Genomic DNA, 22862 nt, shown 5'->3' with positions numbered 1-22862 from the left:
CTCTAAAAAATATTTTCATACGTTTGCTATGGAGGATATTTTTGGACTTGCACAAAAAATTGACCTAAAATGATAGTACTATCTTCATTCTTTCTTCTTCTTTCCCCTAATTCTTTTCTCGGTCTCTTCCAATTATAACGTACTATGACATATACTCCCTCCGTCCTAGATAATTCGACCCAGTATTCCATTTCGGGTCGTCCCATATAATTTGTCCCATTTCACTTTTAATATTTTTGGTAGTGGACCTCATATTCCACTAACTCATTCCTACTAACATTTTATTATAAAACTAATATTTTAAAAGTAGGACCCATATCCCACCAACTTTTTCAACTCACTTTCCATTAGATTTCTTAAAACTCGTACCGGGTCAAAGTGTCCCAAATTATCTGGGACTGGAGGGAGTATATGTTTCAAAAACTATTGTTTGCGACAATTGGAGCGGTTGGATTTATTTTTTATTTTTTCATTTTTCATCCAATTAAATAGTTGGTCTACAAATCAACATATCTGAAATGTGATTTGTAAGAAGTACTCCTTCATCCCATTATAAGTGTGATGTATTTCCTTTTAGATTGCCCAACTAATACTCTATCTCTCTCTTACTTCATCCTCTAGCTTACTTGTTTTCACTCCAAAAACTTATGCCCAAAAGTTTTGACTCATATGAAGTGGGAAAGAGAGAATGTGATTCATAAGAATAATATTTTTTTAAAAAAATATAATTGTAAATAAATTCTCTAGTATGTATTGTTAGGATTGTAAATGTATAATGATTAAATATGATTTTATTAATTAATAATTATTAATTGAAAAAGTAGTATTATATGAAAAAATGACCTAAAATCGTGCCGTAAATATTGGTAAAAAATACCACAAATATACAAATAAAACACTAAAAAAAAGAAAAAAGAAAGAGGAGAAAAAACAGAAACAAAAGAAAGAAAAATGAAATCACGTGTTTGGTAGTCCACAATTTCATTGAAATTTCCGAAACTACCCTCCATGGCCCAGAAATCACATGTGTGATACATAGAGTTATTATCTAAAATACTACTCCTACTACTATAAAAAAGACCATGGACTATTTTTGTGCAAAATTAAAAAACCATGTTCCATTTTCGAAGTTCACTCTAAATTCATTAGTTTTACATTGAAGAAAGTTAAAAAGATGCACTTAATAATATGTTGTAAATATACAAACATCAGATGTTATCGGTTGCGTAAACAAGCTTTGTTCTTTTTTGAATTTGGATAGACTAGTAACTATCAATGAGTTTGATTTTTTCGCTTAAACTCTAATATCCTCCAAACTTATGATTTTTCTTCTGAAATTGCATTCCCACCAATATTGTTATGTCGACAATCCTCATGAAAGAAAGAAATCCTTGCAAAGGTACTCAATATTACTTATATAAATATTTACATATTTATGAATATTAAAGTCCACAAAATTTTAATAAGTATAAATTTACGGCATAAACTCAGTTCTACTAAAATTGCAGTTTGTTAATAAATTGTTTATTTGGTCATGCAACTCTGGAACTGACCATTCTTATCATTTTTATATCATTTTTTTTATGAATTTTTACTAATTTTTAAAAAATATTATGATAAATAATTTGTATCCACATAAATAATTCATTATATGAGAAAAATTTATATCCTTTGAAATAATTTTTTTTTGTTAAGACTCTACCGAGTTTGGATCTATTTATATTAGTTGAGGGAGATGAGAAGGATTATTGTAGTATAATTTGTTATCTAGATCTCTCTACTTTTAGTAATCGAATGTTTCTAAATGAACTTCTAGAAAGTTTATTACAGTTGAATAGCTTCTAAACTTTTAATTATTTGATAAATAATAAAAAATTGTTCAAGTAAAAAATGAATTAAGTTCGTACTCAGTAATAATCGTATGATTTTTTCTCAAATGTAAATAAGGAGACTATAGTGATGATGCTTTCTTACAGTAGCGCAGTTCTATTTTGACATTCATCTGACTTGAATTGTTGCTGGTTTCCTCCATCACCAGCTTTCCCCCTTCGCCTCTTTACTGTAAACCCCAGCTTCCAACTCATTTTCTCTCTCTTCAGAGCTGAGCAACAATGGCAAAGTCGAGCGCTGACGACGAGGAGCTCCGGAGAGCCTGCGCGGCGGCGATCGAGGGCACCGATCAGGAGATCCTCATGTCGATCAGAGTGGCCAAGAGCCGAGGGATCTGGGCCAAATCCGGAAAATTAGGACGCAATCACATGGCCAAGCCCCGAGTTCTCGCCATTTCGAGTATTGTTATTCGATTCGCTTCCACATATTCTTATTTCGCTTAATTTTACTCGTTTTTGCGAGGAGATGATTAGTGTAGTACTCGATTTATGCCGCCTGCTTGAATTAGTGATTCTGATTAACTTGAGAATTGGTCGACAACTAGCGAGGATTTACTGGAACTTTGATGGAGAGTAATTACGTGTTGGATGTGCTTGTGGGTTAGTAAACTAAGGCTTGGGTTAGCTTTGGCTGTCAACATTGGTAGCGAGGGTGGGAAGTAGTTGCTACTCAAAGCATTTTTACTCTTCTAAACCTCGAGATTGAGCGCAACTCATGTTACGATCTTATCATATTAGTTTTCCATATTTGGCATAAGTTGTGTTCTAAGTACTAATTTTAGAGGTCTATTGTCAAGTCAGTTTCAGTTAGCATCAGAAATTGTGTTGGATACATCAATGTCAACTTTGCTATATTTAGATTCTTGTATTTAACTAGGTTTGGGGAAATTTGTATGAATTCTTTTAACTATGTGCATGTGTTTTTTGTTATTTAAATGAAGATAGCCCGTACGATGGAATTACCGTACTCATGTTCTGGATATGTGTTGGAACTGGAAAGACAGATATTCATACTAATACATTAGCTTGACATGACGTAAGGGATTTGAATAAGAAACGGTCCGTCGAATGCTGGGAAACATGTGTTTGCTTCAATTTTGGGCATGATGGTATTGTTAGCACTGTTCGAAATAAATTTGTTTCCATCCCCTTCCTCATCTAAAAAACATTGCTTGAATACAGTTATAAAGGTCTTTAATGTGGTTTATTGATCATCTTCAAGGCTTTCCTCTGATCTTGATGAGCTACATAACAGATGACTGCACCTTTTCTTCATGTTGATTGTGTGCATAGTGTAGATATTATAATAGTAACTGGTGGAACAGTCTTAGCTGCTCTGTTCTAATTCTGGAATGAATAAAATATTGATCATGTGATGTTATTATTGTTTGTCTAATTGCTTGATATGTTGCTTGCAGCAAAGGCAAAAGGCCAAGGAGCATCAGTGTTTCTTCATGTGTTAAAATATTCCACCGGAGGTGTTCTTGAAGTAAGTATCATATCTTATTTTAAAGTTTTTATGATGTACACTATCTTTTTTCATATATTCGGTTTCTTCTTGTTCACCACAGTATAGATAGTTACATGGTTTCACGAATATTGAGTAACAATTTTAACAACTCAAGCTTATAATCCATGAGCACTAATTACTTGTGAGCAAAGTGTAGATTTAACAACTGGGATAGAAAACTGAATTTGAAATTTGCATATATAATCTTATCTGACACCTTTCTGATTATCAGGCATATCACTTTGTTTTGAGGGTTTGAAGTATGTTTTGGCTTACATTATATTTCCTTTGATGTATAGCCTGCAAAACTATACAAGCTGAAGCATCTATCAAAAGTTGACGTCGTTACAAATGATCCGAGTGGATGTACTTTTATGCTGGTACATAGATCCTGGCCTCTATATACATCCTTGCTAAAAATATTTATTTCTATAAGTTCATGATCTTTGCTAAACAAATGTTGTGAAAGTGATTAATGCTGATCATGTTTATCAAGGGATTTGATAACCTCAGAAATCAGAGTGTTGCCCCATCTCAGTGGACAATGCGCAATGTTGATGACAGGTATGCCCCTTCAGGCAGTTATTGGTTATGATTTTCCTTTCACCTTCTTCCTCTGCTGATGACCCCCCCCCCCTCTATGTTGGCGTCGATGTGCCTTAGGAACCGTCTACTGCTTTGCATCTTAAATATCTGCAAGGATGTGCTGGGACGTCTTCCTAAAGTTGTTGGTATAGACGTTGTGGAGATGGCTCTTTGGGCTAAGGTGCAGCATGATATAAATTTGGTTATTAATGTTTCCATCACTTTTTCAACCACAGTCAAACAAATATATTTGACATTGTTTTTTCAATCCTTGAACTCTGGGCACTACTATTAATATTATTTAAATTTTTATAAATACTTATCTTCCTTTCACAGACCATACGATGTACTGATAATGATTCGTTTAGGAATTGCTTATTTTTCTATTTCCTTCCCAAGTTTCTTTATGAATATCATGATATCTATGCATGCCCGGACAAACCTCTTTATGATACTTGGTTGATGTATATAATGGATAACTTTTCAGATTATAAGAGAGTATATACATCAATTATCAGTTTTCTGTGTAATTGATATGATCTGTAATTCTGTATGGTGTACAGGACCATGATTGTAATAGTTATACTCCGTTTTTGTGATCAGAGTTTATTTTGTATCTTTTACAGGAAAATACACCAGCCATTTCTAAGCAACAAGGTGTCGTTCAAGATGGGCCTATTGTGGCTGCAGTTGCAGAAACTGACACAAAAGTGACTGTTGAAAGGGAACTTGTATCTCAAGTGGAGGAAGAGGATATGGAGGCTCTTTTAGGAACGTATGTACTTTATTTGAATATAAGATTCCTTCCTTGCGCTGAGCTCTTAGAATATAGTCAAACTAGTTATAACTACTATTGTAATGCAATGTTTACAAGTGGAAACAAGAAAGCATCATGGTATCACAATCCTGATTATGAGGAAATCCAGTTTTTACCAGATATGGTTTGTGACGTATGCTTGTTCATGCATAAAATTGCAATTTCTTAGGAGAAGAGTCTTTAAACGTAATTGATTTCAGGGACTGCTAATGTGAGTTAATTTGCGGGAAGTATGGCTCAGTTACAATACATTTGGGACATGGTAGTATGCCATTGATGAGTCTTCATCTAGTTCCTTTAGATGTATAACCTTGAGTATTCTTATTGATTTCTAGATTCTGATCGATGATTCTATAGCTAATATTGATTCTTATTTGAAACCTAAAGTATTACTAAGAAGAAACAATTAACATGTCAATTTACATATGAGGGTATGCAAATTAAGGGAGGAAACAATTAACATGTCAATTTACATATGAGTGTATGCAAATTAAGGGAGGAAAATTTGTGCGGATTGAGCATGAAAATCCTTCAGTATAATTTATGAAGATTGTGCCATCATTTAGTAAACTAATGCTTCGTACAAATTCTCAATAGCTGAAACCTGTGCCCTGTTTGTTTAATTGCTAGAAATTTCATAATTCCTTGATTCCCAAAATGACATGGACCAATAAAACATACTCCCTCCACTCCAAAGAAAGAATCCACTTTAAATTGGCCTGGAGTTTTAAGTTAGATTTCACAGCTATTCTTTTTAACCACCAGTACTTTTATTGATTTATTGATTTAGTTACCAGTACTTTTATTGATTTATTATTCTTTTTCTGTGAAATTTAAGTAAAAAAATGCTAATCCTTTCTTCACTATCTTATTTTCCTTGTGCTTATTAAGCTATTTTCATTTGATCCTTCATTTTGTATTTCTATTAAATAAAGCTCAGAGGACTGAATAAACCATGTAAAATTAAAAATAGATTTTCATGTTAATTAGTTTTGTAAATTTTAATCTAACTGCATACCCTTAAATTAAAAGCTTTATCTTGATTCTGTGGCAAATAATTTTCTTCAGGCATTCTTGTTAAGAATTTTCGACATTGCACATGCTGTTGTCTTTAATGAAGTTTAAGAAAGTATTACTGACTCAGTTTTGTATGCTATAAGGAAAAGATTTGGAAAAAACAGTCTAATGTGAGAAAAGACTGCCTGAAGACTTGAGTTTTATGTATACAAAAATGGGTACTCAATCGTATGGTTGTTGTTGATGATCTTGATTGCAACCAAGATGTTAGTATTGAAGGATCAATTCTTTTCTAGTTGGGGACTAGCTCTACCTTTTATGTGGCTCCACTAACCTTCATTCTTTCCTGGTGAGGTTAGATTTCACATTTTACCTGAACTCCTCATTTAAGGGATATGTTTAACCTAATTTTAAAATAGCTTTAGATGCATGTGAAAATTGGTGGGACTAATTGGCAGCAGTTAAAATGAGATTGTTAAGGTGCAACCAAGCTGCTATCAGTATATTAGGATTCCTCTCATATTTTCACTGAGAGGACACCTTGGACTGTCCTGGCAAATAGTGGAAGACAGTAGAAGTATTTTCCTGCCACTTGCCATTGTGGACATATTTTACTGATAGACAAGGGTCCTTCGATTGACGATTGCCTCATATTTGAAGGAGTAGGTAGTTCTTTTATTCATGTTCATGGTTAAGTTTTTACCACATGGTCTACCATGTTCATTAGTCCAGGGCCATAAGAATGTCGTTATCATTGAATAAAGCTACCATGGTTTATATATTTATATGCGAGGACTATGAGCTACCATTATAATGTTTAACATTGCTTATTTCTGCGTTCTTTTAGAGACATTATATGGGTTGAGACAGTATACTGTCTTACTATTTCTGTTATTCTAGCTATCTCCGTAGTCCATATGCCCTTTCGTCACAGTTTGCCTCATACTCATTTGTATGCTTTCGCTCTATTTTGTGTTATTTGACCAAGAGCTATGGGTATTGGTAATCATTGATCTGCAGATATGTTATGGGGATTGGTGAAGCTGAAGCCTTTTCTGAGCGGTTGAAACGAGAGCTTCAAGCGTTAGAAGCAGCAAATGTGCATTCAATTTTAGAAAATGAACCTTTAATAAATGAGGTTAGTTATGAGATCCTAATGATTACGTGAGATATCTCTTCTTTTTGTGGAATTTCCATGCACTTAGACTTTTGGAACACTGAAAGGTTGGATGGATAGTGGTGCCCCTTTTGGCTCTTGTGTCTAATTAGATTCAGTTATGCTTTTGTTTTATGCTGGAAGTAGCAATATGTATAAAAATATAAATTCATATTTTTTTCCTGCAGGTATTGCAGGGGCTTGAGTCAGCTACTAGCTGTGTGGAGGACATGGATGAATGGCTAGGGATTTTCAATTTGAAACTTCGCCACATGAGAGAGGACATAGAATCGGTAAAGATCTCTACAAACTGTAATCTGATATGGAAAAGTTTGCCTAGCGACCTACTTTTGTATACCACAAACACCTTATTTTTCCACTGATGTTTCCTCCCACTTTTGAACAAGAGTGATGGGATTAGAACAAAATATATGTTGACTATGTATATTGTCATTGTTGGATTTCACCACTTATGCTGGGTTCGAGCACATACCATACATCCAAATTCCAAACTAATTTATTTAATCCATGTACTTTGACCCATATATTACCTGTTACATTTGAGTTATTTTTCTGATACATTTGAGCTATTTTTCTGATTCTGTTAGAAAAGAAGTGTATTATCACTAGTTTGCTAACATATTTTATGTTCCATGGCCTGCAGATTGAAACACGAAACAACAAGCTGGAAATGCAGTCAGTAAATAATAAATCTTTGATTGAAGAACTTGATAAGCTTCTTGAAAAACTGCGCATCCCATCTGAGGTCCTTCCTCATAGCTTTTTTAGTTTGTGAAATGTGCCTTTTGCAGAATTAGGTGTATTATCTATAGTCTAGCTTCCCCCTACTTAAGTCTGTACATGTGAGAGTTTTAGCATTTAATTTTGTATTTGTTCCTTTAAATTGCAGTATGCAGCATGCCTTACAGGGGGTTCATTCGATGAGGCTCGCATGCTTCAGAACATTGAAGCTTGTGAGTGGCTAGCAAACGCTTTGAGAAACCTTGAAGGTCCCCATTTGGATCATACCTATGCAAACATGAGATCTGTATGTAAGCTTTATGCCTTGAGTCTTTAACTTTTCTGGCCAAGGTTAATTGCACACTGTAGTTACTCATCCTCCAATATAACATTATATATTGCACTCTGGAGGAGTTTGAATTGTTCTGATATTTATGAAAATTCTCTTCTCAGTACTATAATAAAAAAAATAATACTACTAGTTTACTGCAAAAGGATAGTCACCTGAATACCTGATTAAGCTTTGTGATGTATGACAAAGTTGGGATATTTCTCTTACTTGATATGATGGTGAACAGGTTCGGGAGAAGCGGGCAGAACTTGACAAGTTGAGAAACAATTTTGTCAAAAGAGCATCCGAATTCCTGAGGAACTATTTTACTAGTTTGGTGGATTTCATGATAAGTGATAAGAGTTACTTCTCTCAGGTATTCCTTGCACACATACTGTTGATTAATAATTGTTGGTCTGCTATAATGAGTGTAATTTTGCCGTCGTCTTGGTCTTTAACAGCGTGGACAACTTAAGAGGCCTGATCATGCTGATTTGAGATACAAGTGCAGGACATATGCACGCCTCTTGCAACACTTGAAGGTACAGTAAATCACCCACAACATTTTATGTTTGATATTATTGCATACAATCATGAGCTATATCATTTCTTCATACCATGCCTTAATTTGGGGCTGGCTTCTCTTGCTCCACTTTGCCACTTTCCATTTTCAGACTTTAGATAAGAATTGCCTGGGCCCATTGAGGAAAGCCTATTGCAGCTCTCTTAATTTGCTTCTACGCCGAGAGGTCAGGACACATGATATTTCTTAAACAGCTCTTCATTTTCTTGTCTGATATATCATCGTATATGCATCTACAGCCGCATGCTTTCTAGAAAGATTTTGTATGTAATTTTGATTTTGACTTCACTGTTACACTGTCCACATTGGAGCTATGACTCTGTTATGTATGAATTGCTTTCAGTCCTGCTGGATATTTATATGCTTCTCAGAATATGTTTCTTTTATAAATACTCCCTTTGTCCCAAATTATGATTCTCCTATGATCCTATCTTGTTAAGATGTCCAAATAGAAAGGGAATTTCCTATTGGAAATCATTTTCCCAAAGTTACCTTCTCCAGTTAATGGATGATTTGTTGGATGAATTATAACATCAATGAAATTCAGCTTGATATTCTTCTGAATGCTTCTATATATATTTGTATGTTTCTGCAATAACTGTTGTGTTTATCTCATAGGGCTCAAGCAGATCTTTTATCTGCCATTGACAATGTGGGAACAATAAATGTTGTGCAAATTATTTCAAAGATGATACATAAAATTGATCTTTCCATTTTGTTATAATATGATGTTTACATAAAACATTTTGACCAGTGTCTCTGTTTATTTGCTTATATGCATAAAATTTTACCTTATACTTCTAAGATTTCATACATTATTATGATTTCCACCCCAGGCCCGTGAGTTTGCAAATGAACTTCGTGCTAGTACTAAGGCATCAAGGAATCCAACGGTGTGGCTTGATGGTTCTGCAGGATCTAACCAAAATGCTAGTAGTGCAGACACATCTACTGTTTCGGAGGCATATGCAAAAATGCTGACAATTTTTATTCCTCTTCTAGTTGATGAGGTTATAATGAGCTTCCTTCAAACTTCAGTCTCTTGCTGATTTTGCTGCTTTCGTTTTCTTGGAAAGATGCTTGATTCTTGCATATACTCTTGCTTTTGAACTCCAGAGTTCTTTCTTCGCACACTTCATGTGCTTTGAAGTGCCAGCTCTTGTTCCACCTGGAAGCCTTGTCAATGGCAACAAAAATGTACACACTGATGATGAAAATGATGATGATTTGGGCATCATGGACATTGATGATAATGAGAATGATGGTAATCTCCATCTTTCGTCATACTTTCTTCTTTCCATTGCGACATGATCACATCACCCCCTTACAATTCTGCAGGTAAAAAATCTGCAGATCTGCAGGCTTTGAATGAATCACTTCACGATTTACTTGATGGAATACAGGTACTTTAAATTTATAATCTGCAAGTTTTAGTTCTCTGATATAGTACAGTTAAGTTCCCATTTGTTATGGACACTCTTCATCCTCTATTCTTTCTTGCCGTGATAAATTTTAGGAAGATTTCTATGCTGTTGTGGACTGGGCATACAAGATCGACCCTCTTCGGTGTATATCTATGCATGGTACAACAGAACGATATATTTCTGGTCAAAAAGCTGACGCAGCGGGATTTGTGCGTATTTTACTGGATGACCTTGAAAACAGGATTTCTACACAGTTCAGTCGTGTAAGTTCTTATGTTCAAGTAGGAAAAGCACATTCCAGAAACAGACAAAGGGGTAAAGAGTGTGGTGTGTATGCTTCTGTTTGGTTTTCAAAATGTGTTGAAGGATCTTCCAATTTCTATCAATCACTTAATGAGCTTGAATTAGCCTGGCAACCTAAAATAGCATTCCATCCCTCCGGCAATATGTGTCCTGTTTTTCCATTTCGAACTTTCCGCCATTACATGTCCCATTTTCTTTTTACTAAATGTAGTAAGTGGTCCTACATTCCACTAACTCATTACACCCACATTTCATTATAAAAACTAATGCTCTGTAGTATAAAAAAAATGGGACCCACATTCCATTAACTTTTTACACCTACATTCATTCACATTTCATAAACCTGTGCCTGAATCAAAGCAGGACACCTAGGACACATATTGCTGGACAGAGGGAGTAATATGCTACTTATAAGTTCCAACTAATCCTATCTAGGGGGTGAGGGGAGTTGCTAGAAAATATCAAGTCTGACTAAAACAGCTGGCCTCAACTTGGTTATATATACCATTATAGAGTCAGCTATAGTTATATATAACTATATATACAAATGGTACAGTTTGACCAGTGATTTTCATGCACTTAAACATGTACTGTATTCCAGTTTGTGGACGAAGCTTGCCACCAGATTGAGAGAAATGAGCGAAATGTTCGACAAATGGGACTCTTGCCATATATACCAAGGTATACTAAACCTCAAGGTCTTTGAAGTTTTAGAAAACGAACAAATCCATTTCTTATCTTTGATAATTGTGTTTTAGATTGTGTTAGCTGTAGTTCCCATTTTACATCCTGTGTCATGTGTATGATTGTTTGACCAAGACCATAATATTTCCTGAGGACGAAAGCTCTAAACATTTACAATTCCTTTCTGTTAAACATTTTAATTGAAAGAATGTACTCATTCCTGTCCACATAATATTTCTTCTGATCGCTTCTTACATGCATAGTAATGGATCTATGGACTATTTAGCTAATTCAAGCCATAGTGATAGCTTAAACACACAACATTAGACTAGTTCTACAGGTAGCAAGCTGCATCTAACTAGATGCTATTTAAAATCTGGTGTCAGGTCAGCACCACACTGTTGTCATACTCAGATAAGCCTATTACACACCTACATGCTCTTATATTATGGATACCAATGTTGAGTGTGGTCCAGTTTAACATTCGGGGTTGACTCATAGTTTCCTTAGTTTATGGGGATGGTTAGAAGCAATGCTTCAGAAAGATTATGCACCGAATACTGATGTTCACAAATGAAAGCAACTGAGCCTGAAAGTTGGATGTATAATTTGTTCAGAAAATTGTAACTTGGATTTCTTAGCTGACTTTATTATTTTCATTTGCGTGGAATTAAGTATCTTTGTGATCTTAAATATCCTTTCGAGAACTTTTTCTGTTCACTCCATGTGTATTAATTTGGCTTTCTTAGGCATTCAACAATGTTTCTCTATCAGCCATGAATTTACTGTTAGTTTTGGCATAGATTTGCTACTCTTGCAACACGTATGGAGCAATACATACAAGGACAATCGAGGGATTTGGTTGATCGGGCGTACACAAAGTTTGTAAGTACTTCTCTTAAACTCTTTTTCTTTAAATTATATGATTTGATTTTATTGTTCCTATCTCTTCTAGATTCATATATATTATGGGTTTTGCATAGTAATGTTCAGTTGCCACTTTCAGTGTGTTCATCCTTGATCTAACTAAAGATGTATATGATACAAACATTCCATCCCACAAAATAGTGCACACTAGGTTGTGGCATGGGTTTTAATAAACATTATGAAGAATGTATTGTGAGTGGAAAAGGGTGCCACTTTTTTTAGGTAGAGTGTATTGTGAGTGGAGAAATGGTAGGCCATGCATGATGAAGTTGTAAATAAGTGGAGAAAGTATGGATGAAAGATAGAAATTTGTATCCAAAAATGACAAAGAAATAAATATGCATTCATTTGCGTGGATGGATAAAGTTTAATATTTTGTCTGTGATTTGAGAAGGGAATCACTGAAGAGTGTGACAAACTATCTAATTTCTGTTCTATCTGTCCTGCTGTGCCAGTTCTATTTGATTTATGGTGTAGAAACTGTCAATGATCTTGGAGCCAAATTCTTATAGAATCTGTTAAGAAAGGGAGAAATATGTAATTATATTATTCTTCTAAACTTCTATTTATGTTTCAGACTTCAAGACGTAGCTCATTATTATTTTTATTATAATAATAATTATAATAGTAGTAATTTTTAGAGGTAAATACATTTAATCATTAATACTATGTATTCATTGACTACAATTATTCTTCATTTTAATGCACAAATTGAAATTTCCTGAGATGTATAAATCATACTTTTGCAGGTAACTGTAATGTTTGCTACATTGGACAAAATTGCTCAATCAGACCCTAAGTATGCAGATATTTTGCTTTTAGAAAATTATGCAGCCTTTCAAAACAGGTATTGCTATCAGAGTTAGTCATTCTATGAATCACATTATGTTATTTGTTATTGCTTTATGCCTGATATTTGTTTTTTTGGATACCATCAAGAACTCTGATATTCACAAGCTAATCACACTGTGCAGTCTGTATGACCTGGCCAATGTTGTGCCCACTTTAGCAAAGTTTTATCACCAAGCAAGTGAAGCTTATGAACAAGCCTGCACACGCTTTATAAACTCAATTATCTTATATGTAAGTTGTTCTCTTTCATGTGAGTCATATCTCTGTTCCTTAATCAGTTAATCTTACAAATCATACATTAGCATCCCATGAGATGCCTTGCAATTTTCCTTCTTGTTTTCCATCTTATCCTCCGCCCCTTCTCTTTTCTTGCTTAGTTAGCCAATGAAACTTCAACTTTGTAATTGAAGTCCCTATCTCTGATGTCATGCGTGATGTCCAATACTGAATTGAAATATCTGCAAAAGAGAGAAAGACATACAAGGGATCTCTACAAGCTATTTTCTCCTCATCCCCTTGAGTCACTTCTCAATATCCATTGACATATCAAGCTCTTAATTTGATCGTATTCTGTCATAATATGTGCATTGGTTTGATTTTCTGGAATTTACATATTGAGAAATTTGTTTGATGTTCCCAATGCAGCAATTTGAACGCCTTTTCCAGTTTTCACGCAGAATAGAGGACCTAATGTATACAATTACACCAGAGGAGGTAAATCTTAAGCACGCGCCTTATGAATCATACTGATTCTAGAGTGTAGTTATTTTTCTTTCTTTCTTGTTCATCTTCTTCATATTCTCCATCCCCACGTTTTAAAGTCTTCTCCTAGTCATAGCATAAATTTCACGCCATTTCTCTCTCTCTAGATTCCAATATTTCTTGTAACTTCTTCTAGGGTCTGTCATTATAATTTGCCACTCAAACTGTGTTTTCCATTTTTCTGCCTAATCCTCATCCCATCTTTTGCATTTTTCTAGACCTTGCCAGATTTTACCGGAGACTGATTTTTATTGTTGATCTATGCATTTTGGGGTTTGAGATCATATATTTACACATTTTTTTATAGCAAAGGGAATAATTCATCACGTTTGTACTTGTAACCTAATGATGCATAGAATTTACCTTCCCTCCCAAAAAAGGAAGAAAAATCTAGTATGGCAAGGTGCAAAATGTTAAGGTTCATGGGTAATTGCAATAATCCAATTTCTGATAAGAATGCAGTCCATTAAACAGTGAAAGGAACCCCATGTTGCCTTTACTAGTGGTCATTCCTATAGATTTTTTCCTGTGATTGAGTAATGTAAGATGCATACAAGCTTCAGTTCTAATTGATGCCATGTCAACTTAAGCATTTTAATTCTTTACTCTCCAGAGCTTTTCTTACTAAATTCTCGAGACTAAGCATGAGATAATGCAAAATTTCAGATACCATTCCAGCTAGGATTGTCAAAAATGGATTTGCGCAAAGTTGTGAAATCAAGTCTATCTGGGGTATGACTGATTATTGACTTTGAGATTTGGCATCTGACTAGAACAATAATATCCTCTGGCACAAATTGTTATATCTTATGACATGTAGGTTGACAAGTCCATCGCGGCAATGTATAAAAGATTACAGAAGAATTTGACAACATCAGAGGAGCTGTTACCTTCACTATGGGACAAGTGCAAGGTATTTTTTTTAGTTATACAGTCATCTCCTTTAACTTGAAACTGTCCTTGCAATGACAGTCAATTGTGTATTCCATGGTTTTGCAACTCATCTAATATCAGAATGTTGACATTTCTGAATTGAATGAACAACAGAGAGTATGCTCATTTTGCTATCTAAATGTGCATCATTCCTAATAAAATGGAGTATATTATGAACTACCTTACTGATATATCTGAAACTAATGGCAGAAAGAGTTTCTAGACAAGTACGACAGCTTTGCCCAACTTGTCGTTAAAATTTATCCGACAGAGTCCATCCCTCCCGTTTCAGAAATGAGAGATCTACTGGCATCTATGTAAATGAGCAGCCGGTAAATTTCATGAGTGTGTAAAAAGTTGTTGATCAAATTACTTTACTTATCTCTTCCACTGCATTTTGGTGGAGGCTCACAATTTGATTTATTCAAAGAAAGTCGTTAGTATAGTATCTAGTGGCTATCCTTTGTATTACACGCTTAATCCATGATTGTTATGATTAGTGTAAATCTATTTTTTCCAGTTATTCTGCTTCATCTTCATTTTTTTCTGCAGTTATTTAAATGCGTAGTAATTTGGAGCTCGCTATTTAGTATATTGCAGTATATTTTTTTAAATAAATAAAGTCATCTGATATGTTCCAGTTATTTGCAAAGGAACATATTATTGGGCAGTAAGTTATTTATACGTCCATGGATGTTGGATTATTGCAAATTACATAGTGCCTTTTTTTAATCACTCGTATAAATATGACCACCCCTAATTCCTTGTAAATCTCTTCAAATCTGACCGCCATTGACGAAGCCTCCGCTGCCGCAGCCTCCGAGCATCAATTCGCCATTGACAGCATCGCAGAGGAACATCTGAGTTTTAGAAATAATTAGAGAGTAAAAAATCAGAATTAAAAGTCTAATTTGGTTAAAATTGGGTTAAACTCGTTGACTGTTATAAAATTAACAGGATTATTGATGAAGAACCAATTGTGATCCGATTTGAAATGTGCAGAACCAAAAAATTAAAAAGATTATATGTTCAGGACCAGTTTTGGTCTTTTCTCTTATTATAATTATAAAAAAGTACATAAAACTAGTTACAGACATAACCAACAGTATTCTATGTGAGTATATTTTTTGAATTTAGTATTCTAGATTGAAGGATGAGTAAAATGTAAATAATCAATCAACTTTGATGTACTAATAAAATAGTCATTTAATTGGGTGATTAAGATGTGACTTGAGTTATCTGTCATAGATTTGAATTTGATCCATCTAAAGTCTAAACCAAATAGTATTTGATTAATTTGAATTACTTTTATCATACATGCTTTACCACCACTCAAACCAAATCCTTTGTACTTGTGACGATGGTCTTGTAACAAGTCTAGTATATAAATGTGTGGAGCACATTTATATACTCCATGTTTTTTTGGCATGCTGACACAAACCAAAACACGGCAACGTCTTCTTCAAACTTCTACCACTACAGTAGTCTATATGACTCAATGATTGGTCTAATCCAGTTTGGTATAACTCATCTATCTTAAAAATTATATGATAAAAAATAATCTAAAATGTGTGTTTTTATCAAAAAGATCTAAGTGCAACCCCACGAATCTTCCACAAAATCCATTATACGTGCTTAACTTGACATCATTCCTCATTCAATTACTATCAATCAAACATGTAATTTTAAACCCTAAAAATTATCGAAATGCCCCTTTCTAGACTAATTCTCAATGGTTAAACAATCTCAAATGTATTCTTGTTTACAGGTTGAGAAATTTGATCAATTGAGAGAGAGAGAGAGAGAGCTACACACACATACACTAATACCTCTAGGTAACTCCTGGCCCACCAATCTATTGATGAGAGGGGAAACGTAGAGCGAGACTTAGATAACCATGCAAGCTAACTTCTCTTATTAACTGAGCTTAGATTTGTCCAAGCCCCATTTTTGTGTAGCTTTCGCAGAGATCTACCTGGAATATTTCACAAAAGTGTGTGAACAGTGATTTACATGAAATATCAATCAATTCACTATCATCATCATCTTCTTTGTTGCCTTGAGACCGGAGTATACCTTTTATGCTTCCAACTTGACGATCGTTAATCCCACATGGGACTATGCGTTGAAAGGGCATTAGGTCTGTCGTCACATTAAGTGCCAAACCGTGATATGTTATCCATCTCGATATCTTTACACCGATGGCTGCTAATTTCTCATTACCTGTTCCCATTTATGTCAGCATTTCGTCAATAACTGGACAAAGTGCAAAAAGAAAATTCTGAAACATAAATAACAAGTGTTGATGGCATGCAGTCAACAGAACAAGAGTTTCACAGGCCAAAATGCTTTTTTCAAAGTGGACAAAGACTTGTAAACCATTAAGAAAAACAGCTATACATTGAGAACACCTCCTACAAACCACAATTCATGGAGTGTGTGAGGGTTGACTTCTGAACCAACAGAGATTTTTCAGACGAAATGACACCATATATGTTTCTTATTTGGATTATGATGTTTGCAAAAACTTCTAGTAAATATGTCCCAAAACCCAAAATGATTCTGCAGTAATGACCAACATCTACAAAAACTAGAAAAATACACAAGACGAGAGAGATGGGTGCTAAATGAACATCTGCACTGCCACCATGTTACGAAGAATAACTGGCTAATCACCCAGATTTAAGTACTGGACTGTACATATTATAATCCAAACAAGATTGTGGGACAAACAACATCTTGCTGCCATCCCCAGTCAAGATAGAGCTATAAAATGTTTTCCATAAACTAAATATTTACAAATCTTTCATATTTTGTTCCATCTATTGTCTATTTGGAAGAGTGAATTATGTCTACTCTATAATATATGCAGCACACTCTGTGGTCTACTATTCCCTACATCTCTCTTTGTTCTTTTGGATTGAGCGCTTCTTCACTAGTACAACTTTAAGTAACATGTATTTCTATGTAAATTAACAGCTGAAATACCGAACCACACCGTTTCAAGATGAACAAAGAGAGAAAACTAAAATCAGGTTACAAGTCATACCAACCCAAACACCAGTTAAGCCTGCAATGCGTGATGCTTCAATATCAAATGCAGAGGAGATAGCACGGATAGCAACCTCTTCAAGTGCCCTCAGGTACCAATGAAGATCCATCTTGTGATGCCGTAGATTCATAATAGGGTACATGACTAGCTAAAGCACAACAGAACAGCAGGTTAATCTCACACTAAATTTTTCATTAGCTTAATCATATCTCAACAACATCCTTCCAGTCAACCACTTTTCTACGTTAAACCTTCCAACTCGAATGCAAATCGATGTTCTCAATTTCCATCCCCAATTTCAAAGAAATCGTACACATTTTCTTTTCATCCAAGCACATCTTAAATCAAATAAAGTGCCAATCACTTCAACCGTAGCTGGAAATCAAAATCCTTCCACCCAATTCCCAAATCAACATATATACTTCCAATCCCCCTATGCTCATAACATGAAAGTAAGGGTTTTTAAAAATATTTTATCCAAATTTTGCAAATTCATCAGAATGTTTCAGAGGCTACAATGAACACGATGAAGAAAGAAGAAATCAATAAAATGTGGAAGAGATATACCTGACCAGGGCCGTGATAAGTAACTTCACCGCCGCGTTCGGTTCGATGCAAATCAAAAGGCGCCCAACGTGTAAACAGGTTGGTGCTGCAAAATAATCAAAGATTCAGCAACATCTTCATCCTTTTCACTCAACGCTTTCTTCTCTTCGACGATGGATTTTTGCCATCGCCACGCCTCGGCGTAGAAATCGCACCTGAAATTGGAAGCGGAAAGGGGGGAAATGTAAACCTAACTTGCTCTGAGGTTCAAATTGAGAAGTAAAGAGGGAAAGCGACCTTCTGTTGCGGCTAGGGGTAGGGCTTAGTGAAAGAGAAGGAGTAGCGCAACAGCGATGACGAATTGGAGTTCATTTTGATGGGGATTGTGTTGAGAGGTGTGGATTGGAGCTGAAATTTGGATTGAGTGGGAGAATCATTTGGTAGGATGAAGGAGAGTGACACACAGACCATACAAGAGTGAAAACAGGTGGCGCCAAACATCGCCGATTAGAGTTACACTTTGACTTGGAACGAGTTTTAAAAATTATTTGAATATCATGGATGTGGGTCCTATTTTATACTATTCCACTATGTAGTATATTTTCCGTCTCAAGATAAGTGAGCAAAAACTTTTCGGATGAAATTTAAGGAAATGTGATTTTGTTAGTAAAGTGGAGGAGAATAAAGTAAGATACTCCCTCCGTCCGCTATTAGGAGTCTCATTTCATAGCGGCACGAGTTTTAAGAAATGATAAAAAAATGGGTGGAAAAAAATTAGTGAAATAGGAGTCCAACGGGTATATATATTAATTTTAAATGAGATGTGAGTGAAATGAGTTAGTGGAAGATGAGACCCTATTACCATTTATGGTAAAAGTGAATCGGGATTCCTATTCACGGACGGACTGAAATGGAAAAACGAGATTCTTATTCACAGACAGATGGAGTAGTTAATAAATTAGAGAGAAAAAGTAAGAGGGAGAATATCAATAAAGGAGTTTTCGCCTCCGACCCGAGAAAAGACACGGTCAAGCCAAGCCCTTACCCGCCTGAATGGAATTCATATCTCCTTCGTCTGGTCGAGAAGGGAGAAAGCCCGGAGAACCAGGCTTGCTTAGCTTACAAAGTCACCAAAATTTCTTCATGTAGTGGACAAGAGAGAATTTGATTAAGTGGTATTCTTGAAATACTCCTATTAGTTAATATTGTAAAATTAACTTTATTTTGGGTGAGTTGCAAAAATAAAATTCAAAATAGTTTAACTTTGATGCTGGAAAATATATTACTCGAAAATATGGCTTTGTTTTAATACCGATAAATTCAAAAAACATATACTACTACTCTCTTTGTCTCAACTTTAAGTATTTTAATGCATAATTAATAAAATAAGAGAGATATTAAAAGAAAAATTGATTAAGTTATTATTAACGAATAAAGAGTCACAAACAAGAAAAAAGTTTTCCAAAATATAAAAGTAATTTAAGGGACGGATCAAAATAAAAATAATAATTATTTTTAAAGGACGAAATTAAATTAGTACTCCATATGAATGTCAAAACAAAGTTATTTTGTTAGTACTTTTTAAAGTAGATATTTCATGCAATTACGAATTAAAATCCGAAACATTTTGATGCCCAAATGAAATATATTTTCATAGTACTATAAGTTAACAAATAAATCTAAATATAATCTGATTTATGCTTTCTATGACTTTTCTGCTCTATATTTGCAACTTGCACCTAAATTTTTTTTGTAACACTATCAAGTACTACTAACTAGAAAAATATCAGTACGATTAAGAAATTATATTTGATAAAACAAAAAGGTTACAATATACAACCCCACAAACCACTACTAAGTACCATCACCACCACTACTCCGCCGCAGATTCAAAAACTCGCCCTTTTCAACGACGTCAATTTAATCGAGTTCCCCAGCGGCGACGTCGAAACCTCGATGTCAAAGGAATCGTAGCGGCGGAATATCTCCACCAGCAGCAACCTCGCCGCCAGCACCACGAAGTCCTTCCCGGCGCACTGCTTGTTGTTCACCGTGGCGTGCTCATTCTCCGGCCCGTTCGACCACACCACGTGCTTCAGTAGCCTCTCCCCTTCCTCCCCCACGAACCGGCCCGGCACGAACTCCTCGGCCCGCTCGAATATCCGCGGGTCCTTGGTCGCGAACGGCTGGAACCCGAACAGCATCTCCCCCTCCTTGATCTCGAACGCCGCGTCGTGCGACTCCACCACGAAGTCGCGCTTCGCCTTGGCGTACTGAGACGCCACGGGCGGCTCCACCCGCAGCGCCTCGTACACCACTGATTTCATCAGCGGCATACTCTCCATGGCCGCCATGGTGACGCCGCCGTGGGACGCGACCGCTGCACGGACCTCGCGGGCGAGATCCGTGTGCAGGCGCGTCCCGCCGCGGCCGACCCATTTGAGGATGTTTGGGAAGAGCTTCTTCATCCCGCCAAAGGAGTTGAAGCACGTGGTGTATAAGAGGTTGTGGACGGCCTCATCCGGGGACAGGCCGAGCTTCTCGGCCTGGCACAGAAGCTCGGCCGAGTTGCTATAGAAGAACTCATAAAGTCTCTCATAGTCCTTCTTTATCAAAAAAGGCGGCAGCATGAAATTGTGCAGAAGCCCATCTTCGATGGGCCTTGGCAGGCCCAGAGTCAGCAGCGGATGGAGCTGAAACAGGACCCATTTTGTGATGAGGCTCGGGCCGTCCGGCCCCAGCTTCGTCTCGAGCGGGTCAACCCCGAAGAACGATCGGGCCAGGAAGTTGAAGGCGGCCTGATCGCTCGGGGGGCCGAAGTCGGCCTTCCCTTTGGAAGCCAACTCTTTCTCCAGATTCTCAAACATCTGTGAGTAAGTATGGTGGAACTCCGGCATGAGGCGGTCGCGGCGATAAGAGAGCATGATGAAGATGAGCTTCTTGAGCTTGGCGTGGTTGGGCTCGGAGGGGTCTAAGAAGGAGAGGGTGCGGTAGCCGCCGGTGAGGTCGACGGAGGGCATGTAGGTGCCGGTGAAGAGGTCCTTCTTCTCGACTTTATCGGTGTTGAAGAGGGCGGGGAAGCTCTTGGCGTCGAGCAAAACGACGACGTTGGGGTTGAGGGAGATGAAGGGGCCGGGCGGCATGTTGGCTCGGAACACGGTGGATTGGTATTTCTTGATCCTCGATTTGAAGAATTCGTCGCGCCCTTGGTTGTAGAAGAAGTCTTCTCGGTCCTTCCACGGCCCGATCAAGGGGAGCCCGTAGTCTCCCGGGATTTTGCGGATGGGGAGGGTGGAGGGTTTCGGCGGTGGCGGCGCCGCCGTGAAGGGCGGAGGAAGTGGCTGAGAAATGTATGGTTTCTCGGAAAGAGTGGCGGTGGTGATCGGGTGAGATCGCTTGGGCTTTGAGAAAGCCGGTAGGTTTGAGGGAGAGGAGAAGAGAGAAGCCATTGATGAGTAGATTTGAGTTTGGTAATTGATTGTTGACTATTGGTGGTGGGTATAAATAGGGAGTATAATGAGAATAATAAATAAATAAATTTTGATGAAAGCAAGATGGATTATAAACATGGGTCGGAAGTTATGTACTTTAATACCGGCGCCGTCCAAAAAAGGAATAGTGAAATCGAGAAAAAGTAGGCTCAATTCCGGTTTCCTAGAAATGTCACAATTTGTAGGTATGTAGAAACATAAACGCTTGACCTTAAATAATGTAATTTGTAGCTACTTTTACATATACTGACTAATTTTGTGATACTTACGAAAGTTAAATACTTGGAGTGAATTTAGGTGGTAATTATGTGCACATATATTAAAGAGGGAAAGTAATGTGAGTTGAACGCTTGAATGAGTGTGAATTATCGTTGGGAGAATTAAAGACATTATAAATTCAGTCCTGTTTTTCAGGTTTGAATACGAAAAATAAATTAATAGTAGTAATAAATACTGAATTCAAATCACATATGGTGGGCTGATTCTCCGTCTGCTTATTACACATGTTCTCGTCTAGAATAGTCAACACAACAAACACCAAAACAAGTCAAAGCTAACTACACGTCACTCCCAAACTCCAGTACATGGACGGTCCTTCGATTATAATGTGCAATAAGCCAATAATAAAAAGATGCCCATGCCAAAGTCAAAGCCAATAGTGCGGGCTGCGCAGAGTATTATATGGAACACCGAACCACCATATTTTCCTTGTTTTCTCCCTATTTCAGGCTATTTATAGAACACCGAACGAACCCTAAATAATAATAATGAAAATGAAAAGAACTAATATATAATCTGCGGCTAGCCCATGTCCATTTCATACCCTAAGTCGCACCTTTTCTAACCCATGATCATTTTTTACATAACTTATACGTTATTGTATTATTATTCCTCTTAGTTTTCGCATCAAACCAAAACTCCCACAACCATGTACCTTATTATCTTACCTATACTCTAATTCGTCTTCAATTATCAAGTTATGCAACATAGTACATACTACATACATGACGTCGAAGATGCAATATATTAATGCCATAGACATGGTGAGCGTTTAATTACTGCCCAATGTGCCTGAAGCAATCTGAAGGCGCATTCCAAGTTTTTTCTTTCCGCCTCATGTCTGCTCTTAAGAATACAACACCCTCTTTGGAGGGATTCATTCTCCACTAACAATACTTTAATTACTTTTTCTATCTACCTCTCTCTTATGTATCAATTTTACATTAAAATCCGTGTCGAACCCAAAATGCATATTCTTT

General features: G+C 36.4%; 2 protein-coding genes and 1 pseudogene across 2 annotated transcripts; 1 reads left to right on the top strand and 2 right to left on the bottom strand.

Annotated features, from left to right (window-relative positions):
* The first annotated feature begins 1970 nt into the window (after positions 1-1970).
* On the top strand, positions 1971-15037 carry LOC125223115 (exocyst complex component SEC3A-like). Its single transcript, XM_048126104.1, has 25 exons — positions 1971-2289; positions 3308-3378; positions 3699-3779; positions 3896-3963; positions 4063-4165; positions 4611-4759; positions 6839-6956; positions 7163-7267; positions 7639-7740; positions 7885-8022; positions 8294-8422; positions 8508-8588; positions 8721-8795; positions 9466-9639; positions 9746-9893; positions 9968-10032; positions 10146-10316; positions 10958-11037; positions 11844-11925; positions 12717-12814; positions 12942-13050; positions 13465-13533; positions 14248-14313; positions 14402-14494; positions 14725-15037. Exons 1-25 carry the CDS (start codon positions 2112-2114, stop codon positions 14833-14835), a joined length of 2664 nt encoding a protein of 887 aa, XP_047982061.1. The 5' UTR covers positions 1971-2111; the 3' UTR covers positions 14836-15037.
* Positions 15038-16213: 1176 nt separating this feature from the next.
* LOC125218469 lies at positions 16214-18877 on the bottom strand (annotated as a pseudogene).
* A 1021-nt stretch (positions 18878-19898) lies between these two features.
* Positions 19899-21614, bottom strand: LOC125217865 (allene oxide synthase 1, chloroplastic). Its single transcript, XM_048119428.1, has one exon. It carries the CDS (start codon positions 21559-21561, stop codon positions 20002-20004), a length of 1560 nt encoding a protein of 519 aa, XP_047975385.1. The 5' UTR covers positions 21562-21614; the 3' UTR covers positions 19899-20001.
* Between the last annotated feature and the right edge of the window lie 1248 nt (positions 21615-22862).

Source organism: Salvia hispanica, chromosome 4 (assembly GCF_023119035.1).
Source record: "Salvia hispanica cultivar TCC Black 2014 chromosome 4, UniMelb_Shisp_WGS_1.0, whole genome shotgun sequence".
In the NCBI taxonomy this organism is placed as follows: domain Eukaryota; kingdom Viridiplantae; phylum Streptophyta; class Magnoliopsida; order Lamiales; family Lamiaceae; genus Salvia; species Salvia hispanica.
This window is presented reverse-complemented; position numbering and strand designations above follow the sequence as displayed.